Here is a 17,843-nt window from a genome sequence, read left to right as displayed (position 1 = left end):
ATAGCTTTGTGGCTTTAGCTCTTGATTTAATGTGTATATTTTTATAAATACTTCAATAAAGTGGTAGAAATAAAGTCTGAAGATAGACTTTACATTCTTGAAGTAATGCCACGTGTACTTTTTCAAGGATGGTTAGGTTCATCCATTTAATAATTCCCTGTATCTTAAACTCCTTAATGTTTTTTCTAAGAGAGCATGTGTGTTTGCATATATATGTGTGTGTGTGTGTTTATACACACATCACTTGACCATCATAAAGCTTAGTGTTTTTCTTCTAGATCTTTTGGCACTGGAACAAGACGCTGTCTTTGGCCTGGAATCCCTACTGGTACTTTGTAGTCAAGATGATAGTCCAGGTGCTCAGGCCACTTTAAAGGTGAAAACTTTTATTTTTTAAGTTTTAATAGATATATATGATGGTCTTAGGCAATGGAAAGCAAAGTTAAGCAGATATAGCTCTGGTACTCTTAGAAGTTTTAATCTAAGTGATTATATCTAGCTGATAAAGCCACACTGATTTAATCTAACTGATAAAACCACAAAAAAAACTGATGAAATGACTGCAGCCAAACTCAGAAATGTTCATTAATTTAACATAAGCGTTCATTAATTTCCCAATGGCATAAGCCCTAGTTTATAAGCCAAGGGAAGAATATTTTAAGGAATTTTCACTTTCACTCAGTTACGGAAATCATCTTAGAGATATGTAAGATTTTTAAAATGTGAAATGAGGCCAGGCACTGTAATCCCAGCATTTTGGGGAGGTCAAGGTGGAAGGATCGCATGAGCCTAGGAGTTCAAGATCAGCCTGGGCAGCATACTAAGACCCTATCTCTGGAAAAATTTTTTAAAGTTTAGCTGGACATGATGGGACACACCTATAGTCCTAACTACTCATGAGGCTGAGGTGAGAGGATCACTCAAACCCGAGAGGCTGAGGCTTCAGTGAGCCATTATTGCACCACTGTTCTCTACCCTACATGACAGAATGAGACCCTGTCTCAAAAAAAAAAAAAAAAAATTAAAATGTGAAGTAAGACTACTCTTTTTGGAGTGAAACATGAAATATAATTTGTGATGGTACAAAATTAATAAGGAAAAGCATAGTTAATAGAAGTAAGAAACTATTAGATAAACATTGGTACATGTAAGAGCGTTAGCTTGTCTAAGGTATGGTTTCGAGGAAGTCATGGCTCATTTTAGCATGTTAAGGAAAGTAGTGATATGGTCATAGTGATGAACAATAAAGATAGTAATATCATTAAGTGAAAGCTAATAAGAAGTAGAGAAGAGAAGTAGACAACAGGTGTTTGGCAACACATTCTGAGGGGATCCTCAGAATCACCTTGGAACCACAGTACATTTAAAACTTTTTTTAAAAGCAAATCTTTTTTCCAACAATTGTGGGTGTCAATAAAATGCTGGATTCAGCACAGTGGGACATACATAGATGGCCAAGAAAGTTTCCTGTAATAGCAGAGCTTTCCATCTAGAATAGGCTACTGATGTTTATATAGGAGACTATAATACCAAGCAGAACACAATACATTCTCTGATACTTCACAAAAGAAGTGCATTTCTAATGAGAGGTCAGAGTCGGGAATGATTAACTTTAACCAAGGATATTAGGGAAGACTTCAAATAAGTGTCATATGAGTTAAGTTGTGAAAGGTGGAATCGAATTACAGTAATGAGGAAAGATTGTCTGAGCCCAATGACCACTATTATAAAAGACTTGAATGTAAGAATGTACCTGTTGTGGTGGAAGAATGGTGACTAGCCCACTGTGGCTGGATGAAATAATGTGAGATTGGAAAAGTAGTTCAATCATAGAGGATATCAAATAACATGCTATTATGGCTTTGATTCTATAGGTAATGAGGAGATAATATAATTTAAAGTAATGGTAACCTTTGTCATAGTTATTGTTATTTGAATGTCAATTATGTGCCAAACCTCGTTGAAGACTTATATTATACATTTCTTTCAGTCCCTCAATAACCCTATAATGAAATGTGTTTCTCTCTTATACACATCAGAAACTTAAGGCTGAGAGAGATGGAAGTACCTTGTTCAAAGCCACCTAGCTAATAAGCGGCAAGCTGAGCTTCAGCCCTTGCATTTATCAGACTCTAAAGTTTATGTGTGTGCCTAACACCCCACTGATGGCTGCATGTTTGCATTGTGAAGGATGGATTGAAGGGCCCATCTTTTCAAGAAATTGGAATTAGGAAGAGATTTATGATGTGGTAGAGAGATTGGAAAGGCGCTAACAGTGAATATTGGAGATTTGACAAAAGAATATGTTAGCTATGTAAAAGTGGGAATATTTCTAGGTTTCTAGTTTTTTGACTGGATATTAGTGATGCCTTTAACAAGGCCTTAATAAGAGAAATTCTGTAGCCAAATTGAATTTTAGATTTCAGTTGAGAAATAAGAGAAAATTAGGAATCTCTTTCCCACTTGAGTGTACTTAGAGTCATCTAAGGCATCTTTTTAAAACTGTGAACCCTCGGTAGCCTCAACACACACACACACACATACACAGATACACACACACACATATGTTAATTCATTAGGGTAGGGCCCAGGAATCTATATTTTTATTTTCTTTCTGGGAGATGCTGGCATAGTTTACAAGCCACACTTCAGAAGCAGTTCCTGAAAAGTAATGATAGTACAATGGTGGTGACATTTGGCATATATTTGCCTCTTCAGCATTCTTCCTTATGATTTCCATCTTTCTTAAAAGTATTTTGATAGTCTTAGATTGAAATGAGTGGTTGACGTGCAGTCCTAATTTGTTATTTTAAACGTAGTGCACTTCACAAACCCTAATGTGGGATTCAGTACCTCGTGTTTCTTATGAAGAAAAATGCTATGCCTACAAGAAACCTTGCCCTTGATTTTCCCCAGTAACCTGTACAAAGCTCTTTTCTTTAAAGCTTCATCTGTATCTTCAAAATGTAACTAGTTAATTTTCTTTTTGGCGTGCAGATTGCTCTAAACTGTATGGTGAAGTTAGCCAAGGGCAGGCCCCATCTTAGCCAGTCAGTAGTTGAGACCTTGTTGACTCAGTTGCACAGTGCTCAAGATGCTGCCCGGATTTTGATGTGCCATTGCCTGGCAGCCATTGCCATGCAACTGCCGGTGCTGGGTGATGGGATGCTTGGTGACCTCATGGACCTGTACAAGGTGATTGGACGATCAGCCACAGACAAGCAACAAGAACTTCTGGTAAAAAGCCACATTTTGAATCTCCTTTGAATGACTAGGATCTGGTCTAGTGGGAATTACTTTTAAGTTAACATTACTGTTTGACTTTACTTAAAAAACAGAACGAACAATAGGTTAAATTCATTACCTAAGACCAAAGAGTGTGCTGATGTCAAAATAGAATTGGCTGTATGAGCTTTTTACTTTTTTCACTTGTGATTTAGAAAGCCATATTTTGTTCACCTCTAAAACTGCTTTCTTCCTAAACCCTGTCAAATCAGCTTAGTATAGTCAAAGCCTTCAATCTCATGTTTTTCTTTTATTACAAAGGACAAAATGAAAATGAAACTTTTTTCTTCCTTATACAAAGTAAATAATGAACTAAACCCTATTTTGTACTTCAGAAAATAGAAGTTAAAAATCTAATGACAATAATGACCATAAATTAGCCCAAATTTATGTTTTCCATTCCAGGACCTCTTTAGCTGTTTAGGATTCAGTTTAGGCTTCTGTAGACCCTTGGGGTTAGGAAAGGTACATGCTTAGAAAGAAACAGAAACTGTGGAAGCTATAAGATGTTTAGTTGAAAAGTTCTGCTGACTGAGAGTAGGCTATATTCTAAATAATTGTAAATTAAATGAAAGTTGTAAGGTCGCCATTCCATATTGTGGGAAGAAATATAATGAAATGACTTATTCAAGCCTGTTTTATATTTAATCCTCCAGAGGGAATTGTATAAAAGAGTGACACCATCTCATCATTTACTGCCAGAAAAGGTTACCTTGATGACCAAATGTATGGATCTTTATATGAATCAGCTTTGAAATATTAAGAGGCAGTTAGCTAAGTTATTTATTATGTAGTGGCATTTTGAACTAATGGTCCTGATATCTTTTTTGTGAGTACTACTTTAAGATAGTCTTAAATTATGAAATGTAATACTCAAAAAAATCTAAGGAATAATACAGTGAAAACTCTTCCATTCATTATCTAGCTTAAGAAAAAGGTATTAACAGTTTAGTTGAAGCCCCCTGTGTACCTTGCTGATAGCATCTTCTCCCTTCTCTTAGGTAACCACTATCCTGAATTTGATATTTATCATTCCCATGCCTGTTATTCTTTTACTACCAAAGTGTATATCCCTAAGTAATATGCAGTATTTTGCATATTTTTAACTTTATGTAAACTTTATCATACTGCTTGTAATCTTTTGCATTTTGCATATTTTTGCCTATTTTCGTTGTCATCTATATTGGTAAGTCTATCTCTAGTTTATCCATTTTACTTATGTATCTCATTGTGTGATTATGTTATATAATTTATTTATCCATATTGTGGATATTGCTTCTACTTATTTGCTATTATAAAGAGTGCCCTGAGTGAATGGAATAAATTACTTAATGACTTCAAAATAAAAAATTAAATAAATGTCAATGGAAAACAAATTTTGTTCTTTTGCAGTGGGCTCTAATTAGTTTTCCTCCCTTTGGGGTAGGTTATCAATGACACTGGATAAAATTAAATGATTTTCTTGGTTTTCTTCTTGCCCAATGTTAGGTGAGTTTGGCTACTGTGATTTTTGTAGCAAGTCAGAAGGCATTATCTGTGGAAAGTAAGGCAGTAATTAAGCAGCAGCTTGAAAGTGTCTCCAATGGATGGACTGTATACCGTATTGCCAGACAGGCTTCCAGAATGGTATGTGTTACCCTTCTGAGTGAACTGGGTTGGCAGAAATGTCAGGTCATGTACCTTCAACTGTATGATTATTAGTCGTAGTCAAAACTAAAAATAAAGTTGAAGTACCTTTTAGTCATGGGTTCTGAAGATGAGGAAGGAAAGGACCTGATTTTTAACTTTTATCATAAAAGAATGGTATATATGTTGTTGGTGTTAGTAATGAGGAAGTTAAAATCTGGGCCCTTTCTGGCTGTAGGTTGTTAGTGCCACTTTCATTTTGCTCTGTATCGTTATAACCAAGGCCACCTACCACCCGCTGTTTCTATCTTCCCTTCTCAGTATACCACATCTTTGTTCCTCTCCCCAACCGTGTCATTCTGAAGTAGAAATGGGAAAGCTTTAGTATGCTGTACTCTTCTCAGCCATATGGAAAGCCTAACAAGTTTTATTAATTTTGTTTGAGAGGAAATAGAAACCTTGGTTAGTACAGAAATCCTGGCCGGGTGGGGTGGCTTATGCATGTAATCCCAATACTTTGAGGGAGGCCAAGGTGGGCGAATCTCTTGAGGTCAGGAGTTTGAGACCAGCCTGGCTGACATAGCAAAAGCCTGGCTCTACTAAAACTAAATTTAAAAAAAAAAAAAAATCCTTTGGGGAGAAGTCCAGAGACCAAAGTTTGAGAAAGCATTACTTTAGGTGATTAAAGTGCATGTTCTTAATTTTATGTTGCTTCTCAAATGGGGGAGGAGCACACACTCTTGGCAGGACAGTTCTTTATTTTACTGTTCTGTCCCAAGCATTGCAGGACATTGAGCATCCCTGGCCCCAGGCATTAAGTGCTATTCACATTTCTCCCAACAACTATGCCTTTTCCCCTGGGGTTTCTCTTACCCACTGAATAGTTCATTTAGAATAGCATTAAAAAGTATTTATACTTTCTATATTTTGGGCTAAAGTTCTAGACTTGGTTTATAGTTAATTCCATTTATTTTCTCTTTTGGAACTGTTTTAGTAAAGAATTTCAAGCATTATGTTACATAAAAGCAACTCAGCATATTTTCTCTGAGGAAATATTTAGACAGAGTCTCAGAGAATTATATAATATGAGGAATGATTCTTCAGACATATCCAAGGTTTGGGTTTCTCTTTTAGCTGCTGCATCAACTCTTTCAATGTAAGAACCTCACCATGTGCTCCTTCTATTCTTTTTTCTTTTCTTTTTTTGTTTTTAGGGTAATCATGACATGGCCAAAGAGCTTTATCAGAGTTTGCTGACTCAGGTGGCCTCAGAACACTTCTACTTCTGGCTAAATAGTTTGAAGGAGTTTTCACATGCAGAACAGTGTCTCACTGGGTTGCAAGAGGAAAATTATAGTTCAGCACTTTCTTGCATTGCTGAATCTTTAAAATTCTATCACAAAGGGATTGCTTCCTTAACAGTAAGTCCTCTTAATTCACCTTTGGTGATGATGACTTGTGTGAGAGTTCTCTCCTTTCTCTTTTTGGATGGGCCTATTTCAACTAACTTGAGAAACCTGCTGATACGTATTTGACTATAAGAAGTAGGTCATGAAAATAAACCCTTAACCTTTTCCCCTTTTTAACATTCTTAGATTGATAGAAGTTTATCATTTTCTTGTTATAAAGAATTGGGTACCACTTTTTAACATAACAATGTGAAGAGGATTGCTGAATCCATGCAGAATGGGTAAGTGGTGTGGAGATAGGATCCTCCCTCTACAGACTCTTACTAGTAAGATTCTAGCCTGCATCCATCAGTACCACCATCAAACATAAACCCCTCACCTCATCTCATACCTGGCAACTACTGACTAAGTAACTAGAGTTTCTTGTTTTACAGATAAAGAGAAATTATCAAAGATTCTAGTGTCCTACTTTGTACCACTCTGTGATATCCTCCTACTCCACATTAACCATTAGCTAGATACAATTTCTGTTATCTCTGCCAAGAAAATGAAAGGGTTGCAAAGAGATCCTTATGCTTCCTTGAAATTAGTTAAATTCCTAAGTAGGAACCTATTCCCTAAAATCAGCATTTTTTGTATTAATGCAAGGGCTTTTTCCCTTTAAAAGTAAAGCAGTTATATAATCAACATTAAACATTTTAAAAATACTGTCACATGACTTTTAAAATTGTATATGTTGAGATGGGACCATAAAACTTTTGGTACCTGTTTATATACATTTATAACATCTCTAAAATATTTTGAATGGTGGGCTATTTCAAAAGAAATGTTTCAAAGTAGAAAAAGCAGGTGTCACTAAAGAGAATATTCAGACTACTGTGAGGCACATATATTTTGAAGTATTTTATATTTTTTTTTTACTAGGATTGATTGATGACTGTTTAAAAAAGGAGTATAGGCTCCTCTCCATTTAAAGGGTAGCATTAACTACTTTGGTTCTTTGATTATTCTGGGAAGAGATTGTTGTTTCCTGTATTAGGCTAATGAATGCCTCAGAAAATTAAAAGTATAATTATTGATTCAGATCAATAGAACGATTTCATTTTCTAGTTTATGTGGAGCAGAAAATTGTTAATTATTTAGTACCATAAGTGGTAAGAACTTTGGACAGACAGGCTCACAAAACAGTGAGGCAGATGGAATTAATTTTATGAAAAATTATTTTGAATATATTTTGAATATTTAATACTCGGTTAATGATTTCTATGGTATGTGTTGTATTTAACGAGGGTTGACAATAATTAAGTATTGAATTCTGACACAGGAAGAAAGCACTTGATTCACAGAGAGGAGACCTTATCTTAGTCTTGGTTCTGCCATTAACACAGTGTGACTTTGGGTAGGTCATTGGGCCTCAGATATTCTCCTTTTGAAATGGAGTTATTTTATTCAACAGATCATAAACACTTGCTATGTGTCAAACACTGTGCTTTTAGGATTAAGAAAAACAGGAAATAATTCTTCACTTGAGTGTAGACTATAGGGGAAGGCAGTATGATCCTCAGAGTTGTTGGAAACTTCCCACAACTCTGATTGTATTATATACTCTCAGGGATTTTTTGAGGACTTTTTTTATGTTTATATTTTTAACCTGTTCATTTGGTAAGTGTGGATTTGACAGTTGCTTTCTGTCTTTTTAACTGAGTAAATATGAGCATGTACTGCCCCTTTTAACTTACTGATGTGAATGATCCATACCTGAGATCGTACAGCTTTGAGAATCATGCTTTTTATCTGCTTCAGCCACACTAAACAGGAGAAGTTCAAAATTCTTTGTTTATGGAGACCCAATAGCAAAGTTAGGTGTTTAATTTCTCAATACAATGATTAATGATAGAGTTGTCTTTTTTCTTAGGAATAAAAATTCTAAAAAGTGTTTATATTAGCTTTCTGTGCTGTGTAACGAATTACTACAAGGTTAGTGGCTTAAAACAATACCTATTTATTATTTCACAGTTTCTGTGGGTCAGAAGTCCAGGCATAGGCCAGGCGTGGGGGCTTATGCCTGTAATCCCAGTATTTTGAGCCCAGGAGTTTGAGACCAGCCTGGGCAATGTTGGAAAACCCCATCTCTACAAAAAAATTTAAAATTTAGTTGGGCGTGGTGGCATGTGCCTGTGGTCCCAGCTACTCAGGAGGCTGAGGTGGGAGAATCACCTGAGCCTGGGAGGAGGAGGTTACAGTGAGCTGAGATTGTGTCATTGCACTCCAGCCTGAGACTCTTGTCTCAAAAAGAAAAAAAAAAGTAGTAGTAGTAGTAGCAGTAGTAGTAGTCCAGGCATGGCTTAGCTGGGTCCTCTGCTCATGGTATCACAAAACTGCAATCAAGGTGTCTGTGAGGGCCAGTCTCAGATATCTGAGGCTCAAGGAGGCTCAGGGTCCTGTTCTAAGATCATGAATTTGTTGCAGAATTTATTTCCTTGCACCTGAAGAACTTGTGGAACCTGGTTCTTCCAAACCAGCAAGAGAATCTCTCACCCTCTTTTAATGGCCTCAACTGATTAGATCCGATTCACTCCGAATGATCTCCCTTTCTACTAATCTAAAGTCAGTTCATTAGGGACCTAAACTATATCCTCAAAATCTCATCACTTTTGCCATATTCCATTAGTTAGAAGCAAGTTTTGGGTGCTATCTACCTTCAAAAGAAGATGTTGTAGGTTTAGTATTCCTTAATGTAAAATGCTTGGAACCAGGAGTGTTTTATATTTTGAGGTTTCTTTGGATTTTGGAATATTTTCATTATGCCAGTTGAGCCTCCCTAATTCAAAATTTGAAATGCTCCGATGAACATTTCCTTTGAACATTGTGTCAATTTCAGATTCTGGAGCATTTCAGAATTTGGATCATTTCAGATTTTAGGTTTTTAAACTAGTGATATTCAGCCTGCCCAAGGTGTGGATACCAGGGAACTTGAATCAGAGGAACCAGCTTAGCATTCTACCTATAATAGTTTTTTTTTTAAATCATTTAATTTTTGTTATTAAATATTGAATAGGCATAATATCTACATATGTATTATGTAGGGCATAAAAAAACACAACAAATATCCAAACATCCAGTTAGAAAATAGAACATTACCATTGCCTTTAAAATTATTATATGCTTGTGAATATCACCCTGGATAACATAGCAAGATGCTCTTTCCAAAAAAAAAAAAGTAAAATTCTTATGTGTGCCTCCACATTTGTACACTGTTTCCTTCCCACAAAGGTAACAGTACTTTGAATCTTGTGTTTACTGTTCCATTGCCTTTCTTTATAATTTTTTCTTTTTCTTTTCTTTTTTTTTTTTGAGACTGAGTTTCACTCTTGTCACCAGGCTGGAGTGCAGTGGCATGATCTCAGCTCACTGCAACCTCCACCTCCCAGGTTCAAGTGATTCTCCTGCCTCACCCTCCCAAGTAGCTGGGATTACAGGCACTCTCCATCCCTGGCTAATTTTTGTATTTTTAGTAGAGACAGGGTTTCACCATATTTGCCAGACTGGTCTCGAACTCCTGACCTAAGGTGATCCACCCACCTTGGCCTCCCAAAGTGCTGGCATTACAGGCGTGAGCCCAGTGCCCAGCCCTTTCTTTAAAATTTCAACATGCTTGTGCAACTGAAGCCCTAAATGAAAGAAAAAGGGACAGAAGCAATATCTAAAGAAGTAACGGTCAGGTACAGTGGTTCATGCCTGTAAATCCCAGCACTTTGGGAGGCTGGCTTGAGGCCAGGAGTTTAAGACCAGCCTGGGCAACAAAGCGAGACCCCCATCTCTACCAAAAATAAAATTAAAACATGTTTTCTCCTGTCCTATGTTCTAGTTCATTAATATTTTCACTGTTTAATCTGCTGTTAAACCCATTAATTAAACATTGGTTATTTTATATTTTCCACTTTTCAACTAGGCTTCTCCATCTTGTCATTTAATTTTTTAACATATTAATCATAGTTATTTTAAAGTTCATATCTGATATCTCTGCTATCTAGATCTATTGTTGTTTGTGTTTTTTACTTTTTTTCCCCTCTTGGTTTGGGGAGTTTTGTCATTTTTGTATGTTTGGTTATTATATTTTTTCCCTACATGCCAGCACTGTCTTTCCAGCTCTGTCGCCCAGGCTGGAGTGCAGTGGCGCAATCTCGGCTCACTGCAACCCCCGCCTCCCGGGTTCAAGCAATTCTCCTGCCTCAGCCTCCTGAGTAGCTGGGATTACAGGTGTATGCCACCACGCCCAGCTAATTTTTTTGTATTTTTGGTAGACGGGGTTTCACCATGTTGGCCAGGCTGGTTTCGAACTCTTGATCTCGTAATCTGCCCGCCTCAGCCTCCCAAAATGCTGGGATTACAGGTGTGAGCCACCGCTCCCAGCCACTTGGTTATTTTTTATAGAATTTTGGACAGTGTATTTGAAAAATGATAGGTATTACATTATAAGAGCCTTAAATTATTTTTCCTTTCTTTTGACAGGCGCTTAGGGTAAGGGTAGATCACCTTAATTCAGCCAAAGATTGAACTGATTCAAAGCTAGGCTTCAGTCCTTGTGAGGGTCAGCATATTTTTGGGTTCTCCTGATTCCTAGGGTATAGTTCTTTGAGGTTACAGCAGAAAGCCTGAATGAAGTATTTTCCACAGTCCTTTCTAGTTTTATGAGACCTCTGAAAGCTCTGCTCAGCTTTTCAGTAGCAGTTTTCAAATTAGCGTATTCAGGGCTACCTTTTTGGGTTTTCCTTCTCTTCATGATTTTGGTTCCACGGGTCCTTATAACCTTAGTAGTTCTTCAGTGCTTTCACATAGATACTTTAAATATTTTGTTCCATTTTCCCAGTTGGTCTTAGTAGGAGGGCTGGTTTAATCTAGTTTCTCCTAGCTTTAGGCTTGGCTTATTCTTTTAAAAACTGACCTTATGCTAAGTAAAATAAGCCAGTCACAGAAGACATATACTGTATGGTTCCACTTATATGATATCTAAAGTGGTCAAATTCTTAGAAACAGAGAGTAGAATAGTGGTTGCCAGGGGCTTGAGGCAAGGGAAAAGGGGGAGTTTGTTGTTTAATGAGTATAAAGTTTCAGTTCTACTAGATGAAAAAAGTTCTGGAGACCTCTTTCACAATAATATGAGCTTATCAGGTAGCTTTTTTCCAGCTATATTGGTTTCTTTAGCTAGCTCTGTTTAGAAAACAGTATATGTAATACAAATCATAAATTCAGTGAAATAGTATTAATTATATGCCTGTTTAACACACATTTAACTCTATATGTTTCACAAAAAAAAAAAAAAAAAAGACTATTTGGATAGTGGAGACAATTCTGCCAGCCATTCTTCTCAATTAGCTTATACCCCAGAATGAGCATTAGAAAACAATTCTGAGTTTGTTGTTCCTTCATCTGGCTATGTTGAAATAACTGGAAATAACTCATTTCTGAGGAATTTTCAGGGGTAATTTTGATTATACACAATGTTTGCTTTATCTCCTGATGTTAGAACCCAACCTCTGTTTAAGCTTTAGCCCCAGTGGAAAGAAAAGGAAATGAGATCCCTTTATTTCTCATTGGCATTATTCATACTTCTATAATCCAAATCTTATTTCTTATACATCTCCTATTGTTATTAGATGATATTACCCTTTAAATAAAAGTCTTTGACTTTTATTACAAATCCATCTCTTCTTTTTGAACACAAGTACTGTATGTAACACTGCTTTCCTTCAGTATAACATGGTCTAGGATGGCACGATCACCTTCAAGGTTATCATCAATCAAATATTTATTGTTAGAGATAAATCCAGAGTAGCAGCAGATCTCCTTTACTACAACATCTTTCTTCTCTTTCAGTTTTATAATGTTAGAACAGTATTGCCAGTATTTTTTGTCAGTTAAGATGGTTGGTAGTATTTATATAACTGTATCACATACACTTACTTGTACCCCTGTCCCTTTTAAAGTTGCTGAGAAACATAAATTTAAAATAACAAGTAGCAGTGTAAGAGGCAGAGGAGGTGGGGGGATTTATCTTCCTATAACAGCAAATCAGATCTCATCTAAGAAATTAAAAACAATTTAAGTAGTCTCTTTAATGTCCTAATCTGTGCTGTTTCATGATTACAACAAAATAATTCTGAAGGTCGAAAACCACAGAATTAAATATGTTGAGTATAGTTATTACTTCTACCTTATATAAAATGTTTCATCAAGGGCCTTTGCAGTTTGAGAGGAATACTAGAGCAAGCATACATTCTTAAAAAGGATACGCTTTTACACTGTTGGTGGGACTGTAAACTAGTTCAACCATTGTGGAAGACAGTGTGGCGATCCCTCAAGGATCCAGAACTAGAAATACCATTTGACCCAGCCATCCCATTACTGGGTGTATACCCAAAGGATTGTAAATCATGCTGCTATAAAGACACATGCACATGTATGTTTATTGCGGCACTATTCACAATAGCAAAGACTTGGAATGCACCCAAATGTCCATCAATGTTAAACTGGATTAAGAAAGTGTGGCACATATATACTATGGAATACTATGAAGCCATAAAAAAGGATGAGTTCATGCCCTTTGTAGGGACATGGATGAAGCTGGAAACCATCATTCTGAGCAAACTATCACAAGGACAGAAAACCAAACACCCCATGTTCTCACTCATAGGGGGGAATTGAACAATGAGATCACTTGGACACAGGTTGGGGAACATCATACACCAGGGCCTGTCATGGGGTGGGGAGAGTGGAGAGGGATAGCATTAGGAGATGTACCTAATGTAAATGACGAGTTAATGGGTGCAGTACACCAACATGGCACATGTATACATATGTAACAAACCTGCACGTTGTGCACATGTACCCTAAAACTTAAAGTATAATTTAAAAAAATATATACGGAGAGTGGTTTACTAATTTGTAGAGTAAAATCTGAATGCTACCAAATAATAAAACAGATCATTTGACACTTAATAGTAGAGACGGCTATGCTAAGGTCAGTATGAGATAAAATTGGCTGGATAATGTTGTAACTGACTGCTAGAACCCCAAAATCATGTCTGGCTCTTTTGCTGAAAGACTAATGTGAGATAGTATCTAAGAAACAGCATCAGTGTGTTTTAAGTGGGTCATGTCATAGAGGAAGATTTTCACTATGCCTCCGTTTATTGTTAAATTAGCACATTTTTAATATGTGCCTTTTGTTAAAACTACATAGTGCTAGGATCTCCACTAGGACAGTTGCCAAATAGTTAAAGGTTTTCTTAGTTCTGTGTCCACCCTGGCTTGCCTTACCATTTACCTTTTCTACCTAGCTAGGGCTACCCAAGACTTACCCCTGACACCCCTCCATCTTCATTGAAACTTATTTATGCTTACCTCTTCTTCCTTGGTGTCCTCTCTGTGCTTTCTGAAGTCTCTACTCAGAAATTATTTTTAAAATTAATCTGGGCTACAGGAGTTTGAGGCCAGCCCGAGCAACATAGTGAGACCCCATCTCTAAAAAAAAATTAGCTGGGCACAGCCGGGCGCAGTGGCTCTCACCTGTAATACCAGCACTTTGGTAGGCTGCAGCGAGCAGATCACGAGGTCAGGAGATCAAGACCATCTTGGCTAACATGGTGAAACCCTGTCTCTACTAAAAATACAAAAAATTAGCCGGGTGTGGTGGCACGCACCTGTAGTCCCAGCTACTCGGGAGGCTGAGGCAGGAGAATTGCTTGAACCCGGAAAATGGAGGTTGCAGTTAGCTGAGATTGTGCCATTACACTCCAGCTTGGGCAACAAGAGCGAAACTCCGTCTCAAAAAAAAAAAAAAAAAATTAGCCGGGCATGGTGGTGCACACCCTTAGTCCCAGCTACTCGGGAAACTCTGGTGGGAGGATCATTTGAGCCCGGGAAGTTGAGGCTGCAGTGAGAATGATTGTGCCACTGCACTCCAGCCTGGGTGATAGAATGATTCCCTGTCTCAAAAAATAAAAAAATAGGCCGGGCGCGGTGGCTCAAGCCTGTAATCCCAGCACTTTGGGAGGCCGAGGCGGGTGGATCACGAGGTCAGGAGATCGAGACTATCCTGGCTAACATGGTGAAACCCCGTCTCTACTAAAAATACAAAAAACTAGCCGGGCGTGGTGGCGGGCGCCTGTAGTCTCAGCTACTTGGGAGGCTGAGGCGGGAGAATGGCGTGAACCCGGGAGGCGGAGCTTGCAGTGAGCCGAGATCATGCCACTGCACTCCAGCCTGGGAGACACAGCGAGACTCCGTCTCAAAAAAATAAATAAATAAATAAAAAATAAAAAAATAAAAAAATAATAAAGAAAAAGGAAAATTTGGGCTACTGTGGAAGCAGGTAACTTTGAGGCAATGTTCATTTTTTAAAAACAGTGACTGTCTAGAAACATATTTCTCCTGCCCTTATCTTTCTTTTTCTTTCTTGCCCCCAACTTTTCAAGGTTCCAGTGATGGGAATTTCAGATTAGGAAGGTAGCAAGGTAATAGGGGATTTGGGGGATGGTACTGTCCTTGAAGCATCCCTTATGTGATTTTCTTTCTTTTCTTTCTTTCTTTTCTTTTCTTTTCTTTTCTTTTCTTTTCTTTTCTTTTCTTTTCTTTTCTTTTCTTTTCTTTTCTTTCGACAGAGTCTTGCTCTGTAGCCCAGGCTGGAATGCAGTGGCGCGATCTCAGCTTACTGCAACTCCGCCTCCTGGGTTCACGCCATTGTCCTGCCTCAGCCTCCCAAGTAGCTGGGACTACAGGCGCCCGCCACAATGCCTGGCTAATTTTTTTGTATTTTTAGTAGAGACAGGGTTTCACCGTGTTAGCCAGGATGGTCTCGATCTCCTGACCTCGAGATCCACCTGCCTCAGCCTCCCGAAGTGCTAGGATTACAGGCGTGAGCCACTGCTCCCAGCCGTGATTATCTTCTTGATGATGTTCTTGACAACCCACATATTATGGGATCTTCATGAATGTAGGCAGTAAGGAACCTTTGAATAGTGATTGTACATACAGTTTTTCAGAGCTGGTGTTTAGTAACAATGTTTTTCATTCTAATATTACATTATTCTTTTTATCATTTAGGTCTTTATCCATGAGTGTTTTTAGAGAACTACTGCCCTTGACTACAAACTGATAAATACTTGGTACTGCCCCCCATCTCACTGTTATGTTTACTTTGTCTTAAATATCTTTTTTTTTTTTTCCAGGCAGCTAGTACACCACTGAATCCTTTAAGTTTTCAATGTGAATTTGTAAAACTCAGGATTGACCTTCTACAAGCCTTCTCTCAACTTATCTGTACTTGTAATAGCCTGAAGACAAGCCCTCCACCTGCAATTGCCACAACAATTGCCATGACCTTAGGAAATGACCTTCAGAGGTGTGGTCGCATCTCCAATCAGGCATGTCTTAACTTTCAGTGCATTTTTTATTTACACTTTAGAGGTTTTTGAAGTTATAAGATGAAAAGTTGTGAAATTTAAAATCAGTGGTTTGACTCAGACATTATCATAAATGTTTATTAACTCAACTGTCTAGCTGAAAATAGGCTGATGTGTTATTAGAATGATAAAGTGATTGATGGTACCTCAATGGGTGCTACATATTTATATAAAGAGAAAGGACATAGATTTTTTTTAAAAAAACTTGAGAATGTTTATAACTAAATCATTTTAGTGGAACTTGAAGAAGCTAAAATACAAATGTTTTTGTTTCTATATGTCATATATAATAATCTTGTGAACATGTATAATTTCATTGAAAATGAATGGAATGACAGTGAAAAGACTGCAGTATTTTTTTGAGTTATTGTTTGAAGATGCTTTTTTATGTTTTGATTTTTGTGTTGTTTATACGATAATGAAAGCATGTTTATTTGTCATAATTGATTTTTTTATAGATGAAACAGTCCATGGAAGAATTTCGAAGCCTTGCTTCTCGATATGGGGATCTTTACCAGGCATCTTTTGATGCTGACTCAGCAACTTTAAGGAATGTTGAACTGTATCCCAAGCTTGCACTAGTATTTCTTCTTCTTTTTGGAAGTATTCTTTTCAATATAGACTACCTCAGATAATGCTTATCTACAAAATACATGTTAGATAACCCTACAAATTTATTATATAGTTTCCCCTTTAAAATAGATAAGCAGAATAATCTTACTTTTTAACTTTACCCAGGTGATTTTAACAAAAAATGGTGATTCAAAGGTGTCTTTTTTTTATATCCAGAAAGAGCATCCAAAGCAACATCCAAAGCCAGTGTTGCTTACCTGTGCTCACTTGAGCTACAACAGACAGCACAACACATTTTCCCACCAAAGAACTTGTGTTTCACCTCACCTTTTTTGTGGCTAACAGTCCTAGTTTTTATCACCTTTATTAATGATCTTTTCAGTAGCATTAGTTGTCACTTTTGTTTTGTTTTTGTTTTTTTTGAGATGGAGTCTCACTGTGTTGCCCAGGCTGGAGTGCAGTGGCATGATCTTGGCTCACTGCAACCTCTGACTCCTGGGTTCAAGCGATTCTCCTGCCTCAGCCTCCCAAGTAGCTGGGATTACAGGCACGTGCCACCACAACCTGGCTAATTTTTATATTTTTAGTAGAGACAGGGTTTCACCATGTTGGCCAGGCTCGTCTCAAACTCCTAGGCTCAAGTGATCCACCTAAAAGTGCTGGCATTATAGGCGTGAGGCACCGTGCCCAGCCTAGTCGTCACTTTTAAACCCTTCCTAAGTTCTCCATATTTTCTTAATAGCAACTTCACTTTTGAAAGGAAGGAATAGAAATTCTTTTTTTAAGTTGTAGTACTTACCAATCAGTAGTTCTTGGCATTTAGTTTACTGATTGAAACCCAGTGAATGCTGTGGGCCCTCTGTCCTGCAAAATGCATATATGCAGAGACACCCAAAATGTGCATATAAGTTTGGGGGGTGTTGCTAGACCTCTTGAGCCCTAGATTAGGAACCTCTGGGATAAAGGCTCCTTAGACTACTGTGTGTTGTTTTTGTTTTTATTTTTTTAACTTGTATCAGTGAAACGTTTGCTTGTCTCACACTCTTATGAAAAACCCCTATATCTAAGACAGATAAAAACAGAGTTGCTGTAATTGAATCACGGGGTCTATCACTTGATTTCCCCTTCCCACAGTAGTAGCCTCCGAAGTACCCTTGGAACAGAGTCTGAGGATCGCTATTATAGGCAATGTATATCCCTTAAAAAGAAAAGGTAGAGCCCTAGACCATTCGAGTTGATAACATTATGATTACTTTCACTAGGCAATCAAATCTTGACCCGTTTAGTATTCAGGTAATATAAACCTATAGTGGGTTTCTTCTCTATTTTCATATGTAACCTTAACATCAATCCAGACAGCAGCAGAGCTGTTTACTGATATCTCATGCAATAGAAGCCCTGATTTTGGATCCAGAATCAGCAAGGTAATTCTAATATTAATAATAGTTGAAGTTACAGAACGCTTTCTATACATTGTCTTACCTAA

General features: G+C 37.5%; 1 protein-coding gene across 2 annotated transcripts in view; it reads left to right on the top strand.

Annotated features, from left to right (window-relative positions):
• Window positions 1–17,843, top strand: part of INTS7 (integrator complex subunit 7) — a 94,747-nt gene that overhangs the window by 50,986 nt on the left and 25,918 nt on the right. For both annotated transcript variants that reach the window (XM_015117294.3, XM_015117288.3), the window contains 7 exons: window positions 279–376; window positions 2,998–3,237; window positions 4,774–4,911; window positions 6,126–6,332; window positions 15,551–15,745; window positions 16,243–16,346; window positions 17,713–17,781. In XM_015117294.3, coding sequence (XP_014972780.3) covers window positions 279–376; window positions 2,998–3,237; window positions 4,774–4,911; window positions 6,126–6,332; window positions 15,551–15,745; window positions 16,243–16,346; window positions 17,713–17,781 — 1,051 coding nt within the window. The remainder of the gene's footprint in view (window positions 1–278; window positions 377–2,997; window positions 3,238–4,773; window positions 4,912–6,125; window positions 6,333–15,550; window positions 15,746–16,242; window positions 16,347–17,712; window positions 17,782–17,843) is intronic.

Source organism: Macaca mulatta, chromosome 1, assembly GCF_049350105.2.
Source record: "Macaca mulatta isolate MMU2019108-1 chromosome 1, T2T-MMU8v2.0, whole genome shotgun sequence".
NCBI lineage: Eukaryota > Metazoa > Chordata > Mammalia > Primates > Cercopithecidae > Macaca > Macaca mulatta.
This window is presented reverse-complemented; position numbering and strand designations above follow the sequence as displayed.